This window comes from Drosophila elegans, unplaced genomic scaffold (genome assembly GCF_018152505.1).
Source record: "Drosophila elegans isolate 14027-0461.03 unplaced genomic scaffold, ASM1815250v1 contig_149, whole genome shotgun sequence".
NCBI lineage: Eukaryota > Metazoa > Arthropoda > Insecta > Diptera > Drosophilidae > Drosophila > Drosophila elegans.
In genome coordinates this window covers 178,368-203,773 of record NW_024545513.1, presented here as the reverse complement: position 1 = coordinate 203,773, position 25,406 = coordinate 178,368, and the positions used below count along the sequence as shown (strand labels likewise).

Here is a 25,406-nt window from a genome sequence, read left to right as displayed (position 1 = left end):
AGTAAAGGCACCTTCTAATCCGAATGCCCAATTTTCCAGGTCCTTGGGGAGACGTCAACAGCTTCGTTTTTTCTGGAAAAGTGAAACTTGCACACACACTCGGTACTGTGGGGGCAAAGGGTTCCTCGGACTGAGATTACATGGATAGAAATGTTCGTCATCGGCGCAAGGGTCTGCTTAAGCGTTGCAGCTGTTCCGGCTGCAAAATGGGGTTAAATTGCATAGAAATTATACGTCAAACATGCCCAAATCCCTCTCACTTCTACCCCTTGCCTCTCCCAATTCCCCTGCAACAGAATCACACACACACACACACACACGCAGAGCAGGCGCTTTGTTTGGAAGCACTTAACACGGCGTCGCTGGCGATGGCGATGGCGACATGCACTTGAGCCGCACAAAGGCCCTCTACCCATCCACCTGCCTGCGGCCCCATCCTCATCATCCGCGAACATTGCACAGTTAGATGACTAGACAGCCACGAGACAATACGAAAGCGAGGCGAGAAGGATTCTAGCCCTTTGCTGCTGATTCCACCCCTAGCAGGCGCAGTGGAGGGGAGGCATTAGAGTGTCAACTGCGCCGCATGATGCGACTGCAGCAGTGACGCCGGCCGAGGCCGAGATTCTTGTCATATTGATTAAAACCCACTAGAAGTTGCAGCCCCAGTCCTAGTCCTACGCCCTCTCCCCAACCAAACCTGACAGGTGTAAAAAAGAGGGAAACGCGTCCACACATGGGGAAGTGGGGGTGGCGCAGCATGGAAAGAGCATTGGAAGGGTGGAAGGTGAATGTGAAACGGTGGTGGATGCCAGGACTGTCTGGGTGTGCTCCGGGCGGATCAAACCGAAGCCGAGGCCGTAGATGGAGCTGAATCTGCAGCCTGCACTTTCTGCACTATTCAAAAGGGAACTGGGGTGGCGGCCGTCTGGGAGTGCCGAATGGATTGAAGGACGTACGCGAGGCGACACGTCTGCCCCACAAGAGATTGGCGTTGTCGAGAAGGGTGGCACGCTGTTCTGTACAATGGAGATTCAATTGGCATGGGGGTTGTGGAAATGAGCATGGGGATGAGGAGGCAGCCTCAAGACGACCAGATCCGAGAAAACTCGAGAATGAAAAGTGAAAGCCCAGGCATCCCGATGCCTGTAAAAACCAATGAAATTTCGCTTTTCGCTTAGGCTCGCTGCGTTCCACTCAGTGCCGCCCTTTACGAGACCTCCGCAAGGCAAAAGCTCCTGCCCAAAACAGAGAAGGACAGACCGGAACACTGTCCGAAAATATTTGTCATTCTAAAATTTAAAAGAATTTTATCTTATCTTTTAGGTCTTACATTGAAATATTGAATTTCCCACTATTACCTATATAATGATACAATTTTCAAAATGTAGAGAAATAAAATCAACCCGAACTTAGTGTTAAGGTTCAACAGATTTAATTTTAATTAAATTTATATTTTTTTAACTAACTATATACGTCATAATTATTTAATTTGCTTTAAAATGTGACTAATTATTAATATCTAGTTAAGATATTTTTTTAGATTGAAATGGTATTGGCAAATAGAAATGAAGCCAGAAACGCACTAATGTCCTTGCCCGACTGGACTGGCAAATAAAAAGTTATCTGCTACGGTTACCCCACCCCACCCACACCCTCCCCCGGACTATGCGGCGGTGTCATGTGCGCGGCGACAAAGTTTTTATTCCTTTGTGAAGAATAAGCACATGTGCGCACGTGTCCGCTCCACTTTACTGCAGGGACGGTTTGGGAGGATCGGACGCACGGTGGGTGGATGGATACCGTTAAATTTTAATGCTCCCGTATCGATATGTGCGTGCATGACCCGCTCCAACGTAATCTATAAAAGCCGAAGGCGCGTGTTTCCATCTGGCCGGGCGATTCCCTCTAATGTAGGCTTGTCGCCCTAGCTGCGCAGTCGTGATAAGTCAATTGGCAACTGGAGGTTAGTTGCCGGGCTGAAGAGAGCAGCTGCACTCGCACAGCACCACTCCCCTCCAGGGAGACGTTGACTCGCCCATGAATAACCCATGAGCTCACGCACTTGAGCATTCTCTCCGACTTCCTATCAATACCGCCAAATGGGGCTTCCTATCAAAACATGCCGTAAAGGCTTCGCAATCTGAAACAATAAGATAGAGTCAACTTGGAGTAACGGAAACCTTACAGGTGAACACGGATCTATTCTGCAAAACCACGTTGAAGTTACGGAAGTATGTTTTAAATTCTAATATTATATTGTGTGCCCAAATTGATAATGCATTGAATTCATCGAATGGGAACCATATTAGCTTAAACAATTGTTAGTTTACTATTTATTTAATTTCTTAAACATTTATATTTCATGTATTTTGTTTTTGCTTTTCTAGTCAACAAGAAAATCGACTTAAAATTAAAAACTAGCATCTTAACCCGGATTTTTGGAAATTAGCCCACGAATTTTCAAAATTGAATTTCTGAAGGAAAAGTAACTGTTGTTTTGAGGGCAGTCATTTCTGCAAAGTAATTCTTTGAAAATTTCAGGAAAATCGGCCCAAAATTACAAATCAACATTTGAACGCAGATTAATAGAAATTTGAACCACAAACTTTAAGAGATATGCAAGATATACTGTTTTTGGAGAAATGCAAAGAAAGAAATTACAAATTCTTGAAAAATTAAAGCAAATCCCTTTAAAGGTATTTCCAACATTTAAACGCCGGGTATTTTCAAATTAAACCTCAAGGCCATCAGAGTATGAAATTTTAAGAAAAGATTTCTTTAAGAAAAGTTACAAGCTTGTAAAAGCTAGTTTAAGGTCAGATATCTGCAGTCACTAAAAAAAAATGGTGGTAACGTCAATAAAAACAAATAATAATAATAATAGTTCCAAAATTATATATATTAAAAATTTAAAAAAAAAAATCGAGCTAAAATTACAAACCAACATTTAAACTCAGATTCTAGGAAAATGAAAACACAAGCCTTTTCCTGCAAAGTCAATTTTTGAAAAATTGGAAAAGGGATATAATATCCTTAGCATGCTTCATCCCGTTGTAAAAACGTTATATTAAAACAATCCTCATGACGCCTTATGCAATCGATTTTATCATCGACCAACAGCTCGAGAAGTTAAAGTTAAGGTCAGAAGTCGCTATTGGGACTTGCATTTAACGAGTCCTTGCATCGAATTTTTTCCGATTGGTTATGGTCAAGGACAGTGCAGGTCTTTTCCCTCCACGGGCAATTGAACCACAATACAACTAAATAATCGGAATTAATTTGTGTTTGCATTGCCACTTGTACCTATGCAGTGAAGGCTGCGGAAAGCAGTCAAACGGGCAGTACTAAGAAAAAATCGGAGCTCAGAGGATTGGGTCAGCACCGAAGCTACTGAGCCTGATGTTAGGAGCAAAACAAAGGCGGCCACAACAACGCAATACAGCACAATAGCAGAACAAAACAACAATAGTTTGCCAAAGCTTCTGAGAGGCTAGGGGCTGGGTTAGAGGCCGCTTTGTTGCTCTTGTTGCCGGAATGTTGTGCTTGCCACTTGACAATAAGCGTTGGAAATCAATTACACACAAAGGCGTCAAGTGGCAAAATGAAAATGTTTGAAAAGCAAAGCACAAAACGCCGGCTAAATGCCAGCGACGCAGAGAGGAATAAGTTTAATTGCAAAAAGGGCAAATCAGAGCAGTCCGATGAAGGGGGTGTGGTGGCAATCCGACGGGGAAATACCTACGAAATGTTAATCGACAGCTTAAGTTCGACTGGGGAAAGCGCAGGATGCAGACTAAAGGGTAGGCAGCTATCAAAATATCGGTAATTTTGTAAAGAAGCGAAATTTATGTGAAAAATGCCAAACAACAACAGCGCAGAGCTCTGGAAAGAGTCAGACAGACGTGGACGGCCTAAAAAAAATACCGAAAAAAATTGCGGGAAAACAGGACAAGAAAAACTCGTGCTGGGAAATGAAACACGAGACCAAAAATTAAGCAAGAGATGGGGCGGGGTTGTACAATAAGCCCATAGCTGCATGCAAAATGCCGAAAAAACGATTGCATGGGAAATGACACTGGGCGGATGCCTCTGGAAGGGGCTGCGTGTGAGGCCAGCGATTATGCGACGGGCTTGCCAACAAAGACAGCAACAAAAAACGGCGGCCAGCGACCCACATTCGACCCACAACAAACAGTATCCCCAAAGGGACCTATCAGAAGCAGAAGCAGAAACAGAACCTGAGCCTGGACCAGAAACAGGACAACGACCATCGCCAGGACCAGAGGCCATGCAACACGCAACATGCAGCGAGCGACTGGCAGGGACATGGGCAATTTTTAATGACTGAAAAATAAAAACTGGTTTTGGCCGGTCCAAGTGCGTGGTAGGATGCGAGGATCCGTTATCGCGTTTTTCAAGAATCAGCATAATGCAAGTCAACACAAACATGTTATTTACTTTAAGCGTCGCTGCAGAAGAAGCAGATAAAAAAGCCGAAAAAAGAAAAGCAACCAAAAGAGCCCACGTCGATAGCTAAAATACATACGCATGCAAAAAAAAAGTGATTAAAATAAAACACAAAAAATCGTGTACATGCAGTGCGCCTACTTATGGCCCGCACGGCAGCCAATAAAAACGCAGCGCTGCAAGTTGCGTGCAACAGGAAGGCGAAAAAAGCGCGAAAGCCAAACAAAAAGCCGCCCAAATAGCACAAAAGGATACAAAAAAAAAATCGCAAAAAATACATACGCCAAAAAAATGATGACGAGAGCGAGGGCGGGGTGGGCGAGGAAAAATCAAACAACACATTCCCAAATCGCGAACGGCCTGGGTGCGAGTGAAATGACAGGAGGCTGCTGCTGCACTGGCTACTGCAGCGGGCACTGCAGCTGCCCAACGCCCACCACCCACCGCCGCTGCAACTGCGGATGGGAGGGGCTCGGCTCTGCTCGGCTCCGCTCGGCTCGCTTGGCCCTGAAATAAAAATAAAAAGGGAGCGCGTAAAAAAATCCTACAAATAGTCCAAAAAATGCAAAAAAGCAAAGGCGAAAGAACAGGCTCAAAACGCACACATCCTAAACCCTGGGCGAAAACAGGCCGGCCTCCGTCGGAGCGAGCGAGAGAGGGCTATGTAGAGCGGCGATGCAGCTGCAGTAGCCAGTGTCGTTAGCAGAGACCGAGGCAGCGGACACTTGTTTTAGTTGTTTTGCCAGCAAATGCGTTTCCCAGGAGCGCAGCAGGCCCCGAAATGTAGGCAATGAAAACGGACACAATTGAGTTGATGATTTTGACCAAAATGAAACTGAAGTCAAAACAAAAAAGAAATCAAATAGCTTCACCAATCATATAATATTATATAAATGAACTATAATAATTTTCGAACATGTTTAAAACAATGAAGTTAGGTGGATTTTTAGATCAATTTTTTTGTCGTTCTTTTGACAGCTGACATCTAGTCCTTCGAGTTTGACCTTGAAAATTGAAAATGTATTATTTGGGTACATAGATACGGGTGGACGGTAGGACAGATAGACGGAAGGATCGACGTTATTAAATGCTTCTTAATGAAGAGTTGATCGTCAAAAAACAGATATTGAACAAGAAAGGAAGCAAACTTCGGCAAGCCGAAGTTCATATACCCTTGCAGCTATTGCATGAATTAAATACTTTTTAAAACATTCAAATTATGATTTACTTGAGTATATGCTGAACAACATTGAAGCTATGATGATTTGCAGCTCAAATATTAGATAGTTATTTTATATATTTTTATTATTTCTATGGGAGCTATGTGGTATAGTCGTCCGATTTTGATGAAATTTAAACCGTTATTCTGAAATAATTACCCAATACTATATGTCGAAGAACTAAGAAAAAAATTGAAAAACAGCTAAGTTTTAATTTTTTTTGTATTTGTTTTGCGATTGTTCCTATGGGAGCTATATGATATAGTCGTCCGATTTTGATGAAATTTAAACCGTAATTCTGAAATATTTAACCATTACTATCTTCGACATGAAGAACTAACAAAAAAAATTAAAAACAGCAAAGTTATAATTTTTTTTTATTTTTTTTTTCGATTGTTCCTATGGGAGCTATATGCTATAGTCGTCCGATCCGCCTCGTTCCGACTTAAATACTAACTGCAATAGAAAGACAACTTTTGGGAAAGTTTCATAGCTTTACGTAGAAACGGACGGACAGACGGACGGACAGACGGACATGGCTAGATCGACTCGCCTAGTGATGCTGATCAAGAATATATATACTCCATAGGGTCGGAGATGTCTCCTTCACTGCGTTGTAAACTTCTGACTGAAATTATAATACCCACTGCAAGGGTATACAAATGTGACTTCTGTTAGAAATAATAAATTTTTTTTCTCCCTTGAAAAGGCTGTAAGTAGTCTCACGCCGGTCAGACATACTTTTTAACAGGTTTTGGATTGCAAGAAAACAATTGACAATCGTCAAGAATTTAGAAAAAACTTTTTGTGGCAAATCTAACTAAGAAGGTAATACTAAATAACAATAAATAATGTTAAGCAATGGCAATGGAATCGAACTGTTTTTCAGCACTTGTCAAAATTACCTCTGATGCGCTCCTGAACCGGGCATTGCAGTTTACAGCCGCAGATCGAGTGCTGCGCGAGGTGCGAGCGAGAGGGTGCCTAGCGGTATGGTGAGATGGCAAATGCAGCCGATACGAGGGGCAGGGTGCAGTATGCAGTATGAGGGCGGCTGCAATTGCAATAGCAGTCACCCAATGCACATCCCCGGTGATTCAGCGCAGGGGCGAATGGCGGAGTGGGGGCAGCAGGCCAATGCAAGTTGAAATATAAAAAAAAAAAGTATAAAAACCATAAATAAATAAAATTAAGCAGTGAGCGCTGGGGGAAAAAAAGAAAAACCCAAACGATGACAGCGAAAAAAAGGATGCAGGATGCATTGTTGCTGATGCAACTGCATTTTACATACAGCCCGCCCAGTGGGCATGGGACGACTGCAGTTTGGCAATTTAGTGGGGGGAAAAAATGACAAAAAAGAATAAAACGGCGAAATATATTTAAATTTGTTGCTCTTGTGTGAGTGGATGAGTGGATGGGGGAGCGAAGCGAAGCGAAGCGAAGCGAAGGGGAGAGTGTAGCCAGCTCGCTCGGACGCACGCAAAAAAATATGCAAAAACTCCGCCCTAAAATGCGAGGCAATAAAATAAAAATCAATCTAATGAAGCCCAAAGCCAAACAAAGCAAAAAATCACCGAAAACGAACAAAGATGGCGATAGATGCAGCGTGAGTGGGAGTGTGGCGGATACGCTAATTTAAAATGCGCAACTATGACAGCTCCTCCCACTCCCGCTCTGTGCGGCGCCCATGCTGACCATTGCCATTTATGGGCAACAAAAATTTTCGATTAAGCGGCCTCTGCACACAACAACAACATCATCAGTTGGAATGGGTCCAATATCGAATCATGACACCCCAGCGCAACCCCAAATCGATGGGTCTGGGCAGATGTGCCGCTGTCCAGGCCTCGAAAGTTTTCTGGGGTCGCTAATGGAGCCACAATCGCTGGCTGCATTCCATCGGCCGTAGGCGGTTGTTAATTTGCCGGATTAGACAGAAAACCGAAAAGCACGCAAGACTGAGAACGGGGAATCGAAGTGGAGGACCAGGAAAGGAAACTAAACCGCAGCCCTTTTATGGCTCCGAGGCAAGTCCTTTGTAGGTTTGCTGACGAAATGCGCCGATAACTTTTTTATTTCGAAGCTCTAAAAATGAGACATTTCATATTACTTTAACGGCAGCAGCAACTGCCGACTCTCTTCAGCCTCAGTTTCGGATTCTGCCTCAGTGGGTTAAAAACAATTCGGCTGCTTGGCGGAGCAGACCCTTAAGTTTACTTTTTTGTTTTTCTGGGGTTACGTTACGGTTAACGGACACACACCAAGGACTGGGGTGGGTGTGGGTGACACTTCCACCAGCGGCTGTGGCACTGGCACACACTTAACGGCACTCAACGCATACAAAATTTCAAAATCATCAAAAAGTAGAAAAATACGCGTTTCATGCACATTCGCGGCATTTATGAGCCCATCAACGTCGCTCATGGATGAAAGTAACGCGTTTTATGCGTCGTTTGGGTGCCTGCCAAATGTATCTTTTTATGTGGTTTGGCGGAGCTGCAAGCGCGGCTCGCTCATGACCACATAAGATGCGGGAGGGCAGGGCATGGCAGCAAACGGCATCGCCGTAAAAGAAAGCGAGGAGGGGGAGAAGGCTAAAAAACCATCAAGCTCAAAGTTTTCGGCAACGTTTACGAGTCCTGCTGCCACCGTTAGCCAGTAAAAAGTGAAGGGCGGACCACATCTGCATCCCGATCCGAGGTGAATTCTATTGGCCGGATCGGATCCCACCTGACGAACGGCTGGCCGACTAGGCGCCTATACTTAGTGCTTGCGCTAAGCAACCCTCCTACGTCCGCGCCCACCACAACAGCCTTCAACCCCACCTCCCACATTCTGACGAAGGCCTCCCCATGGGCACTCGTGGAACTAACAAACAGTTTTTATGCGCTATTAAAAATATTCTTTTTATAAGCCCTATAAAAAGAGCGCAGCGACAGGCCCAAAGAAATCAGGCGGCAATTTATTCGCAAAGCGCTTTCCGTTCACCCAGCGAACCGCTCTCGAGAGAGACATTTTATGCGTACCTAAGTCATTTCGAACAATTTCGATTAAAAAACTCATCTAAAAAATTTATGACGCGGCGTAAAAATCAAATCAAAGCACAGTCGGCACGAAAAGTGCAGCATTCAGCAGGGTATGCCTGCCATTATTCACATTTCCCGGTTTACAACTATGCGGGAAAAGCATAAATTTAGAAAATTAGATAACTCCCCCCACGCAATGCTTTCGAACTGCCCCTACCGCCTGTTGAGTAGCTATCAAACGCTTTGTGTGCTTCTTGAGGGGGTCTAATCTCAAGACTCTAGTCCTCACGTGAGATTAAGTGCAAATACTTAACAAGGGACCAGCGAACCCATCCCCATTTTTATCAAATCTGGCCTCATGGGCTTAACCCCTGAAGAATTTGAAACAAAAAAAATGTTTAAGCTGTTGCTAGGTCTTTTTTTATGCTCTCACTTAATATTATTGTGCATAGGTCCCGCACATGTTACTTTAGTATAAATTGTAATTGGATTTTAATTTAAAAAAAATATAAAATACAAGTTTATATATTCTGCCCCCCTTAATAAAACCGCTGCCTACGTCCTTGTCTGACCTGGTAAACATGATATATCAGGAAAAGCCCTTAGTCATTACAAAGTTTCTAAACTTTACGATTAGGTGTGAGGAAAAAGACAAACTCCTCATGGTGCAGGCAGCAGACAGGATGTCGGGGTGGAGAGCAAGTTAAAACCGTGCGGGATATTAAAAAGTGCACTGAATAATGCTTCTTTTATGACTAAAGTAGCATCGGACAAGGGGTGAGCCAGGAGAGCGGGTAAACTTTAAATGTCAGAAGCAGGCGGGCGCGCATGAGCGCTGACATCTCACCCCGTCCCCAAAACCGTCCCCAGCACCGACCCTAACTCCGTACCTCCCGCTCCCCCCAAGCGATGGTTCTGGCTCATTTCGTTTTTAATTTCCGTAATTCCGTCAGCAGAAAAATTTTTGCAATATAAAAAGTAAATATCGAAATTTATAGACCTGCAGATGTGCTGGCTAAGGGGTGGCGTTAGTGTTTGGGGTGGTCGTCGGCCCAACCTTAAGACGGAAGCTGAGGCGACATTAAAATGTTAAATAAAAACAGTAACAAAATACACACAAAAACAAACCGAAGATAGCGGCGGCTCAGAAGAATCCCACCCCCTCCAGCGTCCATCACATCAACCCCGTTTGGCAACTTACACGAGGAATTTAATGACAACACTAAAAAGTTTAAGCGTTATTATTTCTAGGGGAGACACCCCCGCCACCCCCCGAAAATCAGCTCGGAGGATAAGAGCTTAGGCAGCGCCAAGGCAAGGGATGATGAATCCGGCAGGATGAATGAATAAATGAATGGGAGAAAAAATACGACGGCTGTAAAATGGCGAATTCATGACCTGCAACTGCCGCTCACCCCCCATTCTTCTCTGTGTGTGTGTTTGTGTGCATCCTAACGGCAACTAAAAACGAGCAGAGCTGAGCGCGATTGTAACGATTCGGTTATTACCGTTATATTGCCGAAACAGAGCGCGCTCTTTCGTCCTTCAGACCCCAATCCCCCACTTCGGCAAGAAACAAAGTCCAAACGCACATAACTCAATCTTCGACTGAGGTACCATCCCTCATCTCCCCCTTTTTATTGCTAATGGCAAAGCGAAGGGGGGGGCGGGTGTGACTGCTGCTGCAATTTATGCGCCGCTGTTAAACTTACGGTAGTTTACCGCCGCAACAGCACCGCCAGCCCAACGAACCCCACCAACCCCACCACCCTCATCAGCACCAGCCAACGCATTCCTTGGCTTAAAAACGAAACAATTTTTACAACTTTGTTGTTTGCCTGCGGCGGCCTTCGCCATTTCTAGTTGGATACTGCCCCGCCCCCTTTCGGCATGGCCCGTAAAGTGAATGTAGTAATTTTTCAAAAATCTTTGTCTTTAATGGACCATCAAGCGCTCTTTCGGCCTCTTCCTGGGCCCCTCCAGCCAGTTCACTATGGGAAAAAAGTAAATTTTGTTGGCTTAAGTGGAAATTTTGAAAGATATAATTAAAAAAAAAAACTTAAATCTAAAAAACTTAAATGTACAAACTATTGTTATTAAAAACCACATTTTACTCATCACCTATAATTCTTAATTATGGAAAATCTACGGAAAGCTATGTTAAAATACTTGTTTAACGTGTTGTGTTGAAACTGTTTGTATTGTCCAATTATCAATGTTCGTATTAGTCCATTTGAGCCACAAACCAACAAAAGTATTTTGTGTTCTGTAAAGTTTTATTTTAGAATCCACGCGAATCCAAGTAAAGTTTTTTATATTTATGTATTAACAAAATGATAACAAACAAATTGTTATTATTCCACCGCTTATTAAAAAATTAAAAATGGAATGAAACTATCTTTTAACTATAGTTTTTCCCATAGTGCAGTTGAAACCTTGCACATTGGCTTTTTGGACCCTGGGTAGACTTAAGAGTTCGGCTGACAGCGCCCATCGTCAATATTGCGATTCGGTGGTAAAAGATGCGTTTTAATGCTTCAATAAAATAAAAAGTTTGCATTAAAAGAGACCAAGCCAGAAGCAGGGCTGGCCAAGAGAGGAGGAGCGACTGTCATCGCGCAGCTCCGGACGAAACAATTAGCATAAAAAATGCAAACTCACAAATAATTCCGAGTTACCTGGCGAGCTAATGCACAGGACTCTAAAGATTCTCCAGGAGTCCGACTTTGCTTGGTTCGTTGGTCTGCGCTTAAGCATTTACTGACAACTTAACTTGCAGAGCAAGTGGAAGTGAATTCTATGAGCATATTTTTGGGCACTCAAGTGACTCCACATTAGAATGGGAAAAGACAAACTGGCGAGAATCGAGCAAGTGTCGAGTGGTAGGTCAGTGGAGAGGGTGGGAAGTGGAGGAGAGTGCGGCTACAAATCGTTGACATCGGCTCTTCTACCCGCCGCGCCCTCACACTGGCCAATCGATTCGCATAGTGCATTTTCGAGGCAAAATTAATGTTTAATCAACAAAGTGGCAATATTCCCCAGCCCCTACCAGCTACTGTCATCAGGCATGTGGAAAACTAGCGAAATTGCATCAAAGAAACGAAAATATTTGCAGTGCGTGGGCAGGGGAAAAGCAAAATAAAAATTGAAATCGGATAATGCAAACAGCAAATTAAAAACCAGCGCCATCACCGAGAGGCTCCATTTCCCAGTCCGCGCGATGGCAGAGAGCCCCGTCCGGGTAATGCTGATGCCTTGTTTGGGCCCGCTAATTGAAAGCCACTGCCACCTTTGCGCTTTGCAGCCAAAGACAAATATTGGATGGACCGCGGCTTTATGTATATTTAAAATCAATTAAATCAATAAATAATAAGGATAGCCTTAATGCGATTGCATATGAAGCATATGAAACGCGGCAAATGCCTATTTGGCCACGCAGTGCAGGGGTGCAGGGCGAGTTTAAGATTCAAGCCTGCATCCGGACGCTGCCTTCCGTATCCGTATTTGTCGGGACACGCTTGAAGAGCTTTTCGCAGGCCACTTGGGAGGCACTTGGCCCGCACAGGGATGGATGCAAGTCCGGTGCACTCAACGATGAGTTGCAAATTGTTGCCATTTGTGTGCCGCCTGGAAGGGACGCACACAAAGCGGCCGCTGAAGCACGCCAGCCGATGCAGTCGGCCACGAAATCTGGACACAAAGCCCCATCCCCATGGCCAAGTGGAGCAGAGCAAACCGGAGCGGAGCCAGCGAGGCGAAATCAAATGAAACAATCGGCTAAACGAGTTCCTGCCCCACTGAGCCAGCCAAAAACACAGGAAAAAACTGGCAAGGAAAGAGGCAAGAGCAAAAGGAGCTGAATAAGCAACAGGAGCACCACGCCAATGTGGCACACAAAAAGTGACTGCACTGGTGGCAAAAGCCAAAAGCAATCAAAGTGCGTCGCTAGCCAAAAAGTATGCAACGATGGCGAAAGACAAGCAACAAACACGACTTCCCCATCCTTTTAGCATCCATCACCCACCGAGTCACACACGGACGCAAACAGAGAGTTTCATTCATGACGACGAACTCCAAGCCCCAGTCCTCAACCCCATCTCCAGTCGACAGCCGCATGTCCTTTACCACTCCCACTTTCCATCCGAATCCACATCTACAACTGTGTGTGCATCTTTTTGCTTTCGTTTTAGAAAACTCACAGCTCGCACGACACTCGAACCCGGCCAGACCAGACCGATCACGCCAAAAAGAAACTGCAACGAATCAAGGACGAATTTTTTGGCAGTTTTTTTGCTTCTCACACGAAGTGTGCCACATGTCCGAACTCCAAGCCCCCTCGCCTCGCCAAACTCTTTTCGGTTTGGCTTTGTTTTCCGCCGACTCGACCCTGTGCGGCTGCTGCTGTTGCTCCTTTTTCCGCACACGATGCACAGCGATTCTTTGGCGTTTTTTGTGCCGAGCCAGCAGCCAGCACACGACTCTGTCTGCTCGGGTGGCCAAAAGAAAGCATAACGAAGTCGACCCAAATACCAGTTATCAGCATCCACTGGCCCCATTCGATACTCATTAGTGGAGCCCGCTGACTCAGGAGGTACTAAAAAACAATGGCAGCCAAAAGATGAGCTCAGTCTGAGATGCCGTCGATGGTCGATGGTCGATGGCTGATGGACTCTCGTACTCTTTTTCGACGAGGGAGCACTATCAATCCTTTACGGCGGATCCTGTCCCCTCCCCCTTGACCATGCCCATGGCCTCATGCATATGTGATGAGCCACCGGGGCAGCTGCGACATGCAAAAGAGCCCCGATTCCGAATACGCATCCCGGCTAAGCCGTATAGAACAAAGGCGCCAAGCCAAAGGCGGAAAACAGCGAACACAAATCCCGGTTTGTTAGCCAATTTGCACTTAGGCTTATCTAATGTCGTACCATTTGTATAATGTGCTCTGTTTGGCCTGATACTTGATGTCTACTGTATGTAGTCAATACTCTGCTCCCGATTCCAAATTCGACCCCCTGACACGCTCTCGTTCGCAAAGCCACACACCCTCCACCCGCCCACTCCTTACACTCCTTACACTCCTTACACTATGCATGCGTGTATGGGCGTATGTGCCTTATCCTGCGGGGTTCATTTCTAAGCTCATTTATGTTTATCACAAATGCGTGCCAAAGTGTGTCGTTATTCTTCCACCTCCACATCGCATCTGCTTCCCCCAACTTGCCAAGTTACAACTTTTAGCCATCGTCGATGCTGTCGAAGCTGTTGGCGTGGCGCAAACAAAAACATTTGAAATATTCAAAAAAGGCACACACTCGCATATCCCACCCACTCTCACCCCACACAAGACCTAAGAAGCTGGGACCTGCAGGCTGCGAACAGTATTCAACTAGTCGGGACATGTAGTGGCCATAGAAATTCATCTAACGGCAGTAACAGGTAATTGAACTTGGTTATATTGCCCTCGGAATGGCGTCGCGCTGCAAATGGAAATGTACGAATGCCGGAGCGTCGTGGGGTCGCAAGGTCGGGTAAATGGGAATGGAAATGGAAATGGAATTGAATGACGCGCGCATCGTGTGCCAAATGTGACGTCCTCGGCTCAGAGCCGCCCTTCACAAGCAATGCGTGCGAACTGTATTATGCGGGCATAAAAAGGATTTGCACAAGGAGCATGTGTGCTTGGCAGTGGCAAAAACAGAAACAGTGGCAAAGCGAAGTCAATTCCAAGACTACATGCTACATGAAAATTGCAAATTTTGCGCCATAGTTGGGGCGAAGGGAAAGGGCCAACTGTTGAACTGCTGAATAATTCATGGCCAACTGGAGATTTGTGCAGGGCGGCGGCATCAACGGCAGAAGCAAGATGATGACTGCTAAGCGCGTTTGATGCCGATTTGTAGGACGCATAACTGTAAATCGCCCAAAGCCGGCACAGAAACGCTGATACCACTGGTGCTTAGATTGGATGTAGGGGAAAGGGGTCACTCATGTGGAGCAGGAGAGGCCATTTGACACTCTGGTCTATTTGGCACGGCGAATTGCGAATTGTACCACAGAAAAACTAAGAAGGAACGCTAGTTTGATTTGGAAGATATTTGGTTTTTCGATAAATAACCAATAATTGTCTCCTACAGAGTTTTGTGAATTGTTGGAGTTATAGTGGCCAAATTTAAAAAAAAAAAACTTGCGGTGAATAAATAGAATTTGCATATTAAATCGCAAATCTCTAATTATATAGTTTTGAAATCTTATGAGGACCGGCAGATTTGACTATATCGACTCGGTTAATAGTTCTGATCAAAAATATACAGACTTAATAGGCTCATAAACGCTTCTTCCTGCATATTAAATGCATTTCAAAGAACAATAATAATTAGACTTCGGGTTTGGCATATTTGCGTATTTCTGTCCAATTTGTTTATACGTTTTGTCTTTTATAGTAATCGAAGGCGAGATCAAATCAAAAAATATGCAAAGCATATTCTAAAATATGCAAAAAATGCAAAAAAAAAAAAAAATTTGCAAAATTTTTTTGTAATGATACAAGATTTGATGACATTCCGTATAAATTCTTAAAGCTCGAATAAGTTAACCACAAGTATTAAGAGGTACGCCACTTTATAATTGTGGAAAACTAATTCTTCTAAAGAGCATCGTGCTGAAGACAACCTCAAGAAATTGCTCCACAGAACGAATACCCTTTGTAAGATTTAAAACATCAAATTGATACTGAAATTATGTTTTGTGTAGAATAAAACAGAAGTGAAACACCCGAAGATAATAAAAGCACGGCAATGCAGTTACCACAAAAACAATGGCTCCACCAACCGTTGGATTCACTTGCACCGCGCTTGTGCATTTTCTTTTGCTTTACGCACACACAAAAGAGGGTCCCTTTTGCACCACCCATTCGCTTCCGAAATTCACGGAAATTTGCTGTCGTCTGTGTGCCCTCTTTTTTGATAGTGGGTTGTGGGTTGTGCATGCCGGCCCGACCAGACTTTGGCTTGGTTTGTTGTTGTCCGCGATTGTGTTAGGGACTTTCTTCTTTTGTTGGCTTAGTCGGCAGCTGGTGCCAACAGGTGGCCCTTACTTCTGGACACAGGCAGGCAGCGTGCTGGGCGAAACCACAGGTCACGACCACATCCACATCCACAGACACATCATCCCCATCCACAGCCACAACCGACTGCCCACCCAGCCTGAAGGACGTTCGACATAACATCGCGCTTTTCTTTCCTTTTGGCGTGTAACTTTTTGTGTGCACTCTGGCTGCTTCTTTTGGCGTGGCCTCTGTGAGTTTGTGTGCACTCCACTCCACTCCACCATTGGTGCCACCCATTGCAACCCCCGGGGATGGTGGGTGAAATATGGAAATAGAGCACAATCTGTCTGGTCGGAAGCTTCTTTGTTGGCCAATCTCCGCTTGTCTCCGAACCATTTGCCAGTCGACCAAGAAGTTGATTTAAAGATATTTATTTAGGTAGGTATTTAGGTACTAGGTAAAAGTTATCAGACTACGGCTATTTTTGTGGTTGAAATTAATGTGGTCACATATCTATGCTGTGTTGCGGAAGGCAGCTATTTCGCCCAGTTCCTGTGGTTTCCACTGGATGTCGACATGCTTGTGCACCCGCTCCTCCTCCTCGTCGCAGTCTCCAGTGCAGTTTGATTTCTTATAATTATCAGCTGGGTCTGTGGGCGAGTGAGAGGCAATGGGTCAGGGTCAGAAGTTTAATATAAAAGCTGCACTTACCGTATTTGTGGTCATGGGACTGGTCGCAGGAATTCGGGCAGAAGACGATTTTCAGGTCAATGGGCTCGTACACCTTTACGATGAGCTGCGGCACCTTCTCGGTGGAATAGTCCTCGGGGCTGGAGACTAGTGGGTTGAACGAACGGTTAACTTGGCTCACTGGGTTGCTCGGCGCTCGAGCGGCAATGGAAGATATGGGTGTTATGTGAACGGTTTGGTTGATGGCCGCCAGTAACCAAGGCCTGCTGTTTACTGACAGCATTGTCTGGCTTTGAACTATTGCTGATGATGTTGCGACTGCTGCAAATCCGGTTGCAGTCGGAAGTGTTTCTGAGGTTGTCGGTGTGATTATTTCTAATTTACTTTCGTGCTTTTCTCCTTCTCTTAATTTTTGCCTGTTTTGTAGTGTCGTTAATGGTTCTGTAAATGTTGATGATAGGGTTGGAAAGGATGATTCAGTAGATGCGGTAAATGCAGGTCTTAGTATTCTACTTGGCATTGTGGTTTGCATTTTTGGCTTAATTTTTGTTAAACTCGATGTTGAAGTTAATGTGGGTGTAATAGTTAGCCTCGAAGAGTGCCCAACTATGTCAAGAATTGGTATGTTATTAGCAAGGCTATTTACACTCTCAGTTCCTGGTAGCCGCTTCAGAGAACTTTTAGTGGTAAACTGACTTTTCCTGATTGCAAGTCCTTTGAACATAAGCCCGTCAGAAGCGGTTTTTGAAGGCACGCTTTTCGCATTCAAGGTTGCTAATTCAGTTTCCATCGGCTGCTGTATCAGTGGGAGAACGATGTGACGCTTTGCTGTTGCTGTTGGTGACTTTTTGGCAACATTGCCTCTGTCTTTACCCTGGTCTTTCTTCGCGGTATCAGAAAGGGCACTGGGATCTTCTTCCATATATTCGTCGTCATTATCATCATCATCATAGTATTCCCGGCTCAGGTAAACGGAGTGTTTTGCTGGCAGCTGTACCGCCCTAGTTGGTGGCTTTGTAGGTGATTGCGTACTTCTGCTCATTCTAGGCGTTGTGGTTGTACTCGTGATTGAAATTCTAGTGGAGCTCGGTCTTGCACTGGTGCTGGATATCAGGGAATCAGCTTTGGTAGTAGTTTCCAATGGCTTCTGCGCTTCTGTCTGAGTCAATCGCTCTTTAAGCAGGCTCAGCAGAAAACTCTTTCTTGCCTCTCGGCTGTTTATTCCGCCTGGAATCTGATTCTCGGAGACGTGGCTAGCATTCGGGTAATCATCGTTGACATATTCAGAGTCCCCAGAGTTGTCTCTGTACTCCAAATCGTCCGTCGTTTCCTGAAACGGCTGAGCTGTTGTGGAGGAAATTAAAACTTCCTTCGGCTGGCTTGGTGCGGAACTTGTCTCATGAAGCTCCCGCACAGTAGTCGTGGACGGGACTGGACTGGGACTGCTGGATGTGGCTTTCGGCTGGGTTCTCGACAGCACTTCATTCTCCTCGTCGACGTACTGCTCCGCTGACCTGCTGTCGTAGTACTCATAGTCCGCCGGCTCCTTCTTGGTGGTGTTCAGTGCGACGATAGCCTTGGGTTGAATGGAGCGCTTCTGGGTGGAGGTCAGTTGCTGAATAGAAAGTCGCAGGGAGTGAGCGATGAAAGGCTTTGAGGTGGCCAGGTTGTGCCTGGCCATTTGACCAAGGGTTACGTTGGGCGAGCGCTGCCTGGGAGCTTTCTCCCTGCTCGATGGAGTGGTGGAGATTACGTGGAACAGCTTCCGCAGTATGTGGGCCGCAGCTAGAGTGGACATGGACGGAGCCTTCGCTGTCGTTTCCTGTCTTGATTCCCCACTCGCAGAAGATGGTGCATCGTCCAAGTAGTCTGACTCATCCCGCCCTCCCAAAATAGTCCTACTTTCAATTGGTTCAATGTTGGTTTGTGTGTGAATATGCTCTTCTTGATGTTGTGGCAAATGTAGTTTAAGTTGTTTTACTTGTTGGAGTTCTTGTGTGCATGCAGGATTTGTGTTATTGTCTGTAAGGCAAGTGTGGATATTAGGTGTACTGAGCTGCTTATGTTCTGTGGCTTCAAAATGGTTAAATGGAGCTTTTGGATGAACGACTTACCTGAGGTGGAGTCAGGATCGGAACAGTGCGGTCTTGTTACAGTAGTCAACTCTGTTGTGGTGGAGTTTTGCGTAGTTGGACTTCTCGAGGTCTCGATACTTGTGGTTGTTGCGGTAACTGATGTCGATTTCCGAGTGGTGGTGTTTGGTTTATGTGTGATTGTTGTTAATTTCGGAGTTGTTGTCAAATCGTCGGTCGTTGGTTTAGAAGTGGTTGGCTTTTGGGTGGTTGTAGTTACTGAAGTGCTTTTCAGTGTGGTCGTAATTGGTCTTTGAGTTGTAGTTGCCACTGATGCCGTCTTCCGAGTTGTTGTGATAGGCTTAAGGGTAGTAATTGATGGCTCAAATGTGGTTGTAGTTGCTGTAGATTTTGTCTGTTTCGTAGTTCTTGTCGCTGTACTTGTCTTTGAAGTAGTTGTTGATTTTTGGGTCGTTGTGTTCGGTTTTGAACTTGTGGTCGTAGTTACTGTAGACGTTTTCAGAGAGCTTGTTATTGGTTGTTGAGTAGTAACTGTCACTGTGGTTGTTTTCGGACTCGTTGTTGATTTCTGGATCGTTGTTGTCTGTTTTGGAGTATCAGTTGTTGGGTTTTGAGTCGTTGTAGTTCCTGTAGAGGTATTTAGTGTGGTTGTTATTGGGTTTTGAGTAGTAATGGTCACTGTTGTTGTCTTAAGAGTTGTTGTGGTGGGTTTAAGGGTAGTTGTAATTGGCTTTAGAGTGGTTGTAGTTACTGTAGATGTTGACTGTTGCGTAGTGCTTGTCCCTGTACTTGTCCTCGGAGTCGTTGTTGATTTTTGGGTCGTGGTGTTCGGTTGTGTAGTAGTAGTTTTTGGTTTTCGAGTGGTTGTAGTTACTGTTGAGGTTTTCAGAGAGCTCGTCATTGGTTGTTGAGTAGTAGTTGTCACTGCAGTTGGTTTCTGACTCGTTGTTGATTTCTGGGTCGTTGTTGTCGGTTTAGGAGTATCAGTTGTTGGCTTTTGAGTTGACGTGTTTACTGAAGTGCTTTTCAGTGTGGTCGTTGTTGGTTTTTGAGTCGTTGTTGTCACTATTGTTGTCTTCGGAGTTGTTGTGGTAGTGGTTGTAGTTACTGTAGAAATTGGCTGTTGCGTGGTGCTTGTCACTGTACTTGTCTTCGTTGTTGATTTTTGGGTTGTCGTGTTCGTTATTGGTTGTTGAGTAGTAGTTGTCACTGCAGTTGATTTCTGACTCGTTGTTGATTTCTGGGTCGTTGTTGTCGGTTTAGGAGTATCAGTTGTTGGCTTTTGAGTTGACGTGGTTACTGTAGTGCTTATCAGTGTGGTTGTTATTGGTTTTTGAGTAGTAGTGGTCACTGTTGTCGTCTTCAAAGTTGTTGTGATAGGTTTAAGGGTGGTAGTTGTTCGTTTTGGAGTGGTTGTAGTTAATGTAGAAGTAGTCTGTTGCGTAGTGCTTGCCACGGTACTTGTCTTACTGTTTGTTGTTGATTTTTGGGTCGTTGTGTTTGGTTTTGCACTAGTAGTTTTTGGCTTTTGAGTGGTCGTAGTTACTGTTGATGTGTTAAGAGTGGTTGTTATTGGTTGTTGAGAAGCTGTTGTAACTGTGGATGTATTCGGAGACTTTGTCGATTTCTGTGCCGTTATTGTCGTCGTAGAAGCAGTTGTTGTTGTCTTTGGATCCACCGTTGATATCTGGGTCGTTGTTGTTTTCGGTGTCGTCGTATTTTGTTTTTGAGTAGTGCTTGTCCTCAGCGTTGTCGTAGGCTTAATGGTTGTATCTGTCACTGTACTAGTTTTTGGCGTAGTTGTGTTCGATTTTCGAGTTGTACTTGGCATCGGAAAAGTGGGGCATGTAGAAGCTATTGGTTTTGTAGTAGTTGTTGTAGTCGTAGTCGGAAAAATGACTATATTTTTTGATAGGTGGAAGTCCGTTGGCACTTCCTTGTGTTGCGGAGTCTCAGTTACAAAGTCTTTGGTTGTTGCATAGGTGTACCTTTTGTATTGATATTTAGTGGTATCCGTTGAAAGCTTACTCTTGATTGTTGTAGTCTCTGGTGTGGTGGGCATGATGACAATGTTCTTTGAAAGCTTAATTCTGAGCGAGTCTTCATTCGCCTGAACCTTTGGGCTCCCTAATGACGGTTCTTTACCACTGTGGTGTAAAGTGTGCTCATATGAGGGGTAATCGGCAGTGCGCTTTGAAGTGGTGGTGGCTGGCGTGGTGGGCAGAACGACAATTTTAACAGAGGGTCTTTCAAACAGAGGGTCTTTCCCGGACTGAATAGCAGGCTCCTGTTCCCTGGCTTCCGTATCGTAGTCGTCCTCTTCGTAGAGCGGTGCAACTGGGTACGGTGGATAGTATGCCTGTGGGGCATGGTAAGGTACTGGAACAGGACCAGAGACATAATCCAAGCAGTCAACTTCATGGCGGGGACGACATAGCTTTCGTTCGAGGTCAAAACTGTTGCTGCCAGGGCACTTAAAACGCGTTTGCAGATAGGTACCGCTTTCTTGCAATCGACATGTGTAGTAGAGGGCGCAGTCCGTCGGCGAGCGAAAGGTGCCCTCCTCGGCGCACTCTGGGAACTTGATCTCGCAGTTCTGCGGTATATAGCTGCCACTCTCCGAGATTTCCGTGGAGGGGCACTGATCGCCGGGCAGACACTTTCGCTCCACGGGCGAGAAGATGGTGCCCTCGGGGCAGGCGAAAAGCCAAGGGTGCGTCCGGTTTTTATCGCACCTGTAGTAAACTTTGCAATCGTGAGGGTGCGGGAAGCGCCCCTCCTTCTGACACTGTGGCAGCATGTGGTCCGGTCTGTGTTGTGGAACGTGCTGCACGCACCGCCCACTGCTCGAGTTGAAACTCTGCAAAATGGGACGGTCAGTTAAGGTTAATGGGCTGGTGAGGTCAACACTTACCTCAAGATTGCGGCACTTGCTAAAGATTACACAGTTGGGCTTACAGACATAATAGTACTGCTGCTGATCTGGGTGAGGCTTAATGCCAATGTAGTTCCGAGAGCAACGATTGTTCTTTAATAAAAAGTTTAAATAATATCCAGAAATTTTTAATACCCCTTTTAACTCTTCGTTCAGAATCGATTCTTAGTGAAGCTAACTGAGGTTTACCTGTACAAATTTCTATTTCAGCATCTTTAATTTTTCTAATTATAAACCTTGCAGATGACATTTTAATTTCATTTAGAGGTTGCAAGACACATTAATGGAGACATTTCAACCCTATAAAGTATTTTGTTCTTGATTAGCATCGACAGGGGAATCGATCCAGCCAAAGGAAAATGAATTAAAAAATAATAGAAAAATCAAAATACATATACGCGTACAACTCGATATAGACATATTTTCGGATTTTGTAAACGAATATTTAGTTTTCTTGAATAATATGTCATAGCATTCAAAAAATGTATCAAAATTCTTAACTATATAGGCTTAAAAATCGTAAATAGTCGTTGTATATAAATAATGAATCAATTTTGTTATATCAGCAACGATTTACATAACTTTGCTTCCTTTCTTGCTTGCTTTGCATAAGCCAGTAACCAACAAAAAATAATTTAGAAAAATATTTAAATTAAATAAAATTTGTTTTGTTTTTTGAATAGTGACAAAAACATTTACTTACGTAGTCGAACCGCACGGGATATCCACCGCCCGGGTAGGTCTTGTAGACGCCGTAAACGTTGTCGAAGTAAGTGCCTGGAGGATTGATCGCAAAGTGTGGGGCTTGGTAACCATAGCCGTAGGGCGGGTAGGCGTAGGGCGACTGCCCATAGTATCCGGCTGGCAGCAAGGGCGGATATCTATTCGGCAGTTGGCGCACCGAGCGACTGCTCACCATGGAAAGCAGGGCCAGGAGGGCCAGCATGCCCAGAGACGTCGACCAGAGGCAGTGCGTCATGATTGGCACTCTATTTCAGATGTCTCGGAATACAGCGGGAACTAATTTCTTGTCGTGATCCTGGGCTCATCTGATGGACTAACTTTGGGTTGCTAGAGTTAGTATCCGAGTTGTTTCGTGAATAGATCCTTGGCTGAGAACGCGGGCAGCTCTAGAGTGCAAGTGATGGCTTAGAGCGGGGCAGACGCGCTTAAAAGGTCGCTGGGTGCGCTCGCTTCCGAGAATGTTGCATAACTCGAATGCCGATTGACCGCCGTGTGATTTAAGTACGGAGATATTAGCTGTCGCGTCAAAGAGACCAAAACGACGCTAGCCTACTCTCGGCTAACGTTGTAGCTGACATATAACAGAGTGCTCTCCCCACGTGCCCGCGGACCGGAAGAAACTCTCCGCCGGGGAACGCGAGCTGCCGTATCACGGCCGTGGCCGCTCCAAAATGCATGACTAAATCGTGCGCTTCCGCACCGGAGATGGGTCGATTCTTTCCCTCTCCCTCCATTCTCAATCTGCATGAGTAATCTGCGATCTGTCAAATAAGATCTTACGCCGTTCTTTACGTGATCAATGGATAAAGCCTATGCGAAGTGAAGTTACCTGCAAAGATAAAGGAACAGTGTTAACATAGATGATACATCTCAACTCGCACGCAGTTTCGATAGACTGCCACAAATCTCAGAGTCAGCGTCATGTAACCAAAACTACTTTCGGCATTTTTATACCCTTGCAGAGGGTATTATAATTTCAGTCAGAAGTTTGCAACGCAGTGAAGGAGACATCTCCGACCCTATAAAGTATATATATTCTTGATCAGCATCACTAATAGAGTCTATCTAGCCATGTCCGTCTGTCCGTCCGTCTGTCCGTCCGTCTGTCCGTCTGTCAGTCTGTCCGTCTGTCCGTCCGTTTATATGCAAACTAGTCTCTCAGTTTTAAAGCTATCTGCAGAAACTTTCCCAAAAGTTGTCTTTCTATTGCAGGTAGTATATAAGTCGGGACGAGCCGGATCGGACGACTATAGCATATAGCTCCCATAGGAACAATCGGAAAAATAAATGAAAAAAATTATAACTTTGCTGTTTTTTATTTTTTTTTTAGTTCTTCGACGTTTAGTAATGGTTAAATATTTCCGATTTACGGTTTTAATTTCATCAAAATCGGACGACTATAGCATATACCTTCCATAGGAACAATCGGAAAAATAAATGAAAAAAATTATAACTTTTCTGTTTTTTAATTTTTTGTTTAGTCCTTCGAGATTTAGTAATGGTTAAATATTTCCGATTTACGGTTTAAATTATATCAAAATCGGACGACTATAGCATATAGCTCCCATAGGAACAATCGGAAAAATAAATGAAAAAAATGATAACTTTTCTGTTTTTTAATTTTTTGTTCAGTTCTTCGACATATAGCAATGATTAAATATTTCAGAATTATGGTTTAGATTTTATCAAAATCGGACGTCTATATCATATAGCTCCCATAGAAATAATAAAAATATATAAAATAACTATCAAATAATTGAGCTGCTAATCATCATAGCTTCAATGTTTTTAAACATATACGCAGTTAATCATAATTTTAATGTTTTCAAAAATGTTAAATTCTTGCAATAGCTGCAAGGGTATATGAACTTCGGCTTGCCGAAGTTTGCTTTCTTTCTTGTTAATAATATTGTTATTCTTACACGTACGGCTGTGGGAGTTACGCATCCAAAAATTCGTGGCTCGTGGGTGCGTCATTCAACACGTTCGTCGCTTTGGGCGGAAAGACACGAATCGCGCACCGTGCCAAAAAAAAGGCCTACAACCCAATATCGAGCACGTTACCGCAAGTAGGAGTCAGGAATACCGGATTGTTTTTTCGTTTTATGGGGAACTATATGGCAAAGCGAATAACGTCTTTATTTTCCGGCGATAGCTTTGATCAGCTCACAAAATATTTCGATTCCTACGGTCGAAAGTACGTATTCGTGCTTGAATACGCACCCAAAAATCAGTTGAGTACTGCTCTTGGAAAAGGTGACAAAAGGGAATACATCCTTTCGTTGTAAAGATTAAGAGATAGATATTTATGTAGATGAAAATACATGTTATTTCTTGCTTCGACTTCGGACATGATTTTTTATTAAGTTTATGATTTCTTTGTAAGAAAATAAACTCTGATACGGTCAGCATTTCCGGCTCTGAGCCTCAGATAAAAACCTCCATCAGCTGCACGCTGATATTGACCCCGACTCCAATCACCTCAATTGCGCTCCGCTTGACTACTCCCTATCTGGAGCATTGGGCTGCCTGTGCATTCAAGCTACTTGATAATCGAACGGGCGCAGGCCCCCAAGACTTTCCTGGAACCAGAGCAATCTTAATGTCATCGGTATTGGACAAGCTCGACATCAATCAATTGCCCTCTGTCGTCGACTTAGATGTCGTCGGGTACAACGGAATTCTTTGGATTTAAACACGTCTTGATTAAGATAGCGGTAAGCGGGTAACAATTGAAAGCGATGAAAACGCATAATGATTTAGAAATAATGCAATTGTAAGCAGATTGAGAGATACTAGAGCGGTCAGTCAAAAGTCAGCGGTGGAATGTGCTAAAGACATGTGCAGAAGATTGTATGCATGACGCACAAGAGTGTACAAATTTCATTGATCGACGTTCAATGGATTCTTCAACGCAGCGCTAAAGCCGACAAAAACTTTCCATAAACAAAGAAAAGTCTCCACTGCCGGTTTGAGCTACCAATCGAAAGTTACAAAGATTTTGCTTCAATTTAAGCCGAGAAATATTTTGAAAACAATATAAAGAATTTTACTCTCTCTACAGGGGGTTTAATACTCGGATACCGATCGCAAAAGCGAAGACCCACACCCAACCCAACACAAAAAGCTTTTAGCTCCAATTTTAGCAACTAAAAAGCTCAACAATAAAAAGCATTCAGC

The 25,406-nt window shown here is 44.3% G+C and overlaps 1 protein-coding gene across 4 annotated transcripts in view; it reads right to left on the bottom strand.

Moving 5' to 3' along the window:
• LOC108150391 (mucin-2) overlaps positions 1-25,406 on the bottom strand; it is a 121,330-nt gene that overhangs the window by 40,204 nt on the left and 55,720 nt on the right. For 2 of the 4 annotated variants that reach the window (XM_017278533.2, XM_041710706.1), the window contains 5 exons: positions 22,186-23,055; positions 21,462-21,575; positions 18,569-21,407; positions 16,476-18,476; positions 16,211-16,414 (listed from right to left, as the gene is read on the bottom strand). In XM_017278533.2, the coding sequence (XP_017134022.1) occupies positions 16,278-16,414; positions 16,476-18,476; positions 18,569-21,407; positions 21,462-21,575; positions 22,186-22,461 (5,367 nt within the window). In that variant the 5' untranslated portion in view covers positions 22,462-23,055 and the 3' untranslated portion in view covers positions 16,211-16,277. Of the gene's footprint in view, positions 1-16,210; positions 16,415-16,475; positions 18,477-18,568; positions 21,408-21,461; positions 21,576-22,185; positions 23,056-25,406 lie in introns of those variants that run through there. The other 2 variants (XM_017278534.2, XM_041710707.1) reach the window with 2 other exon arrangements.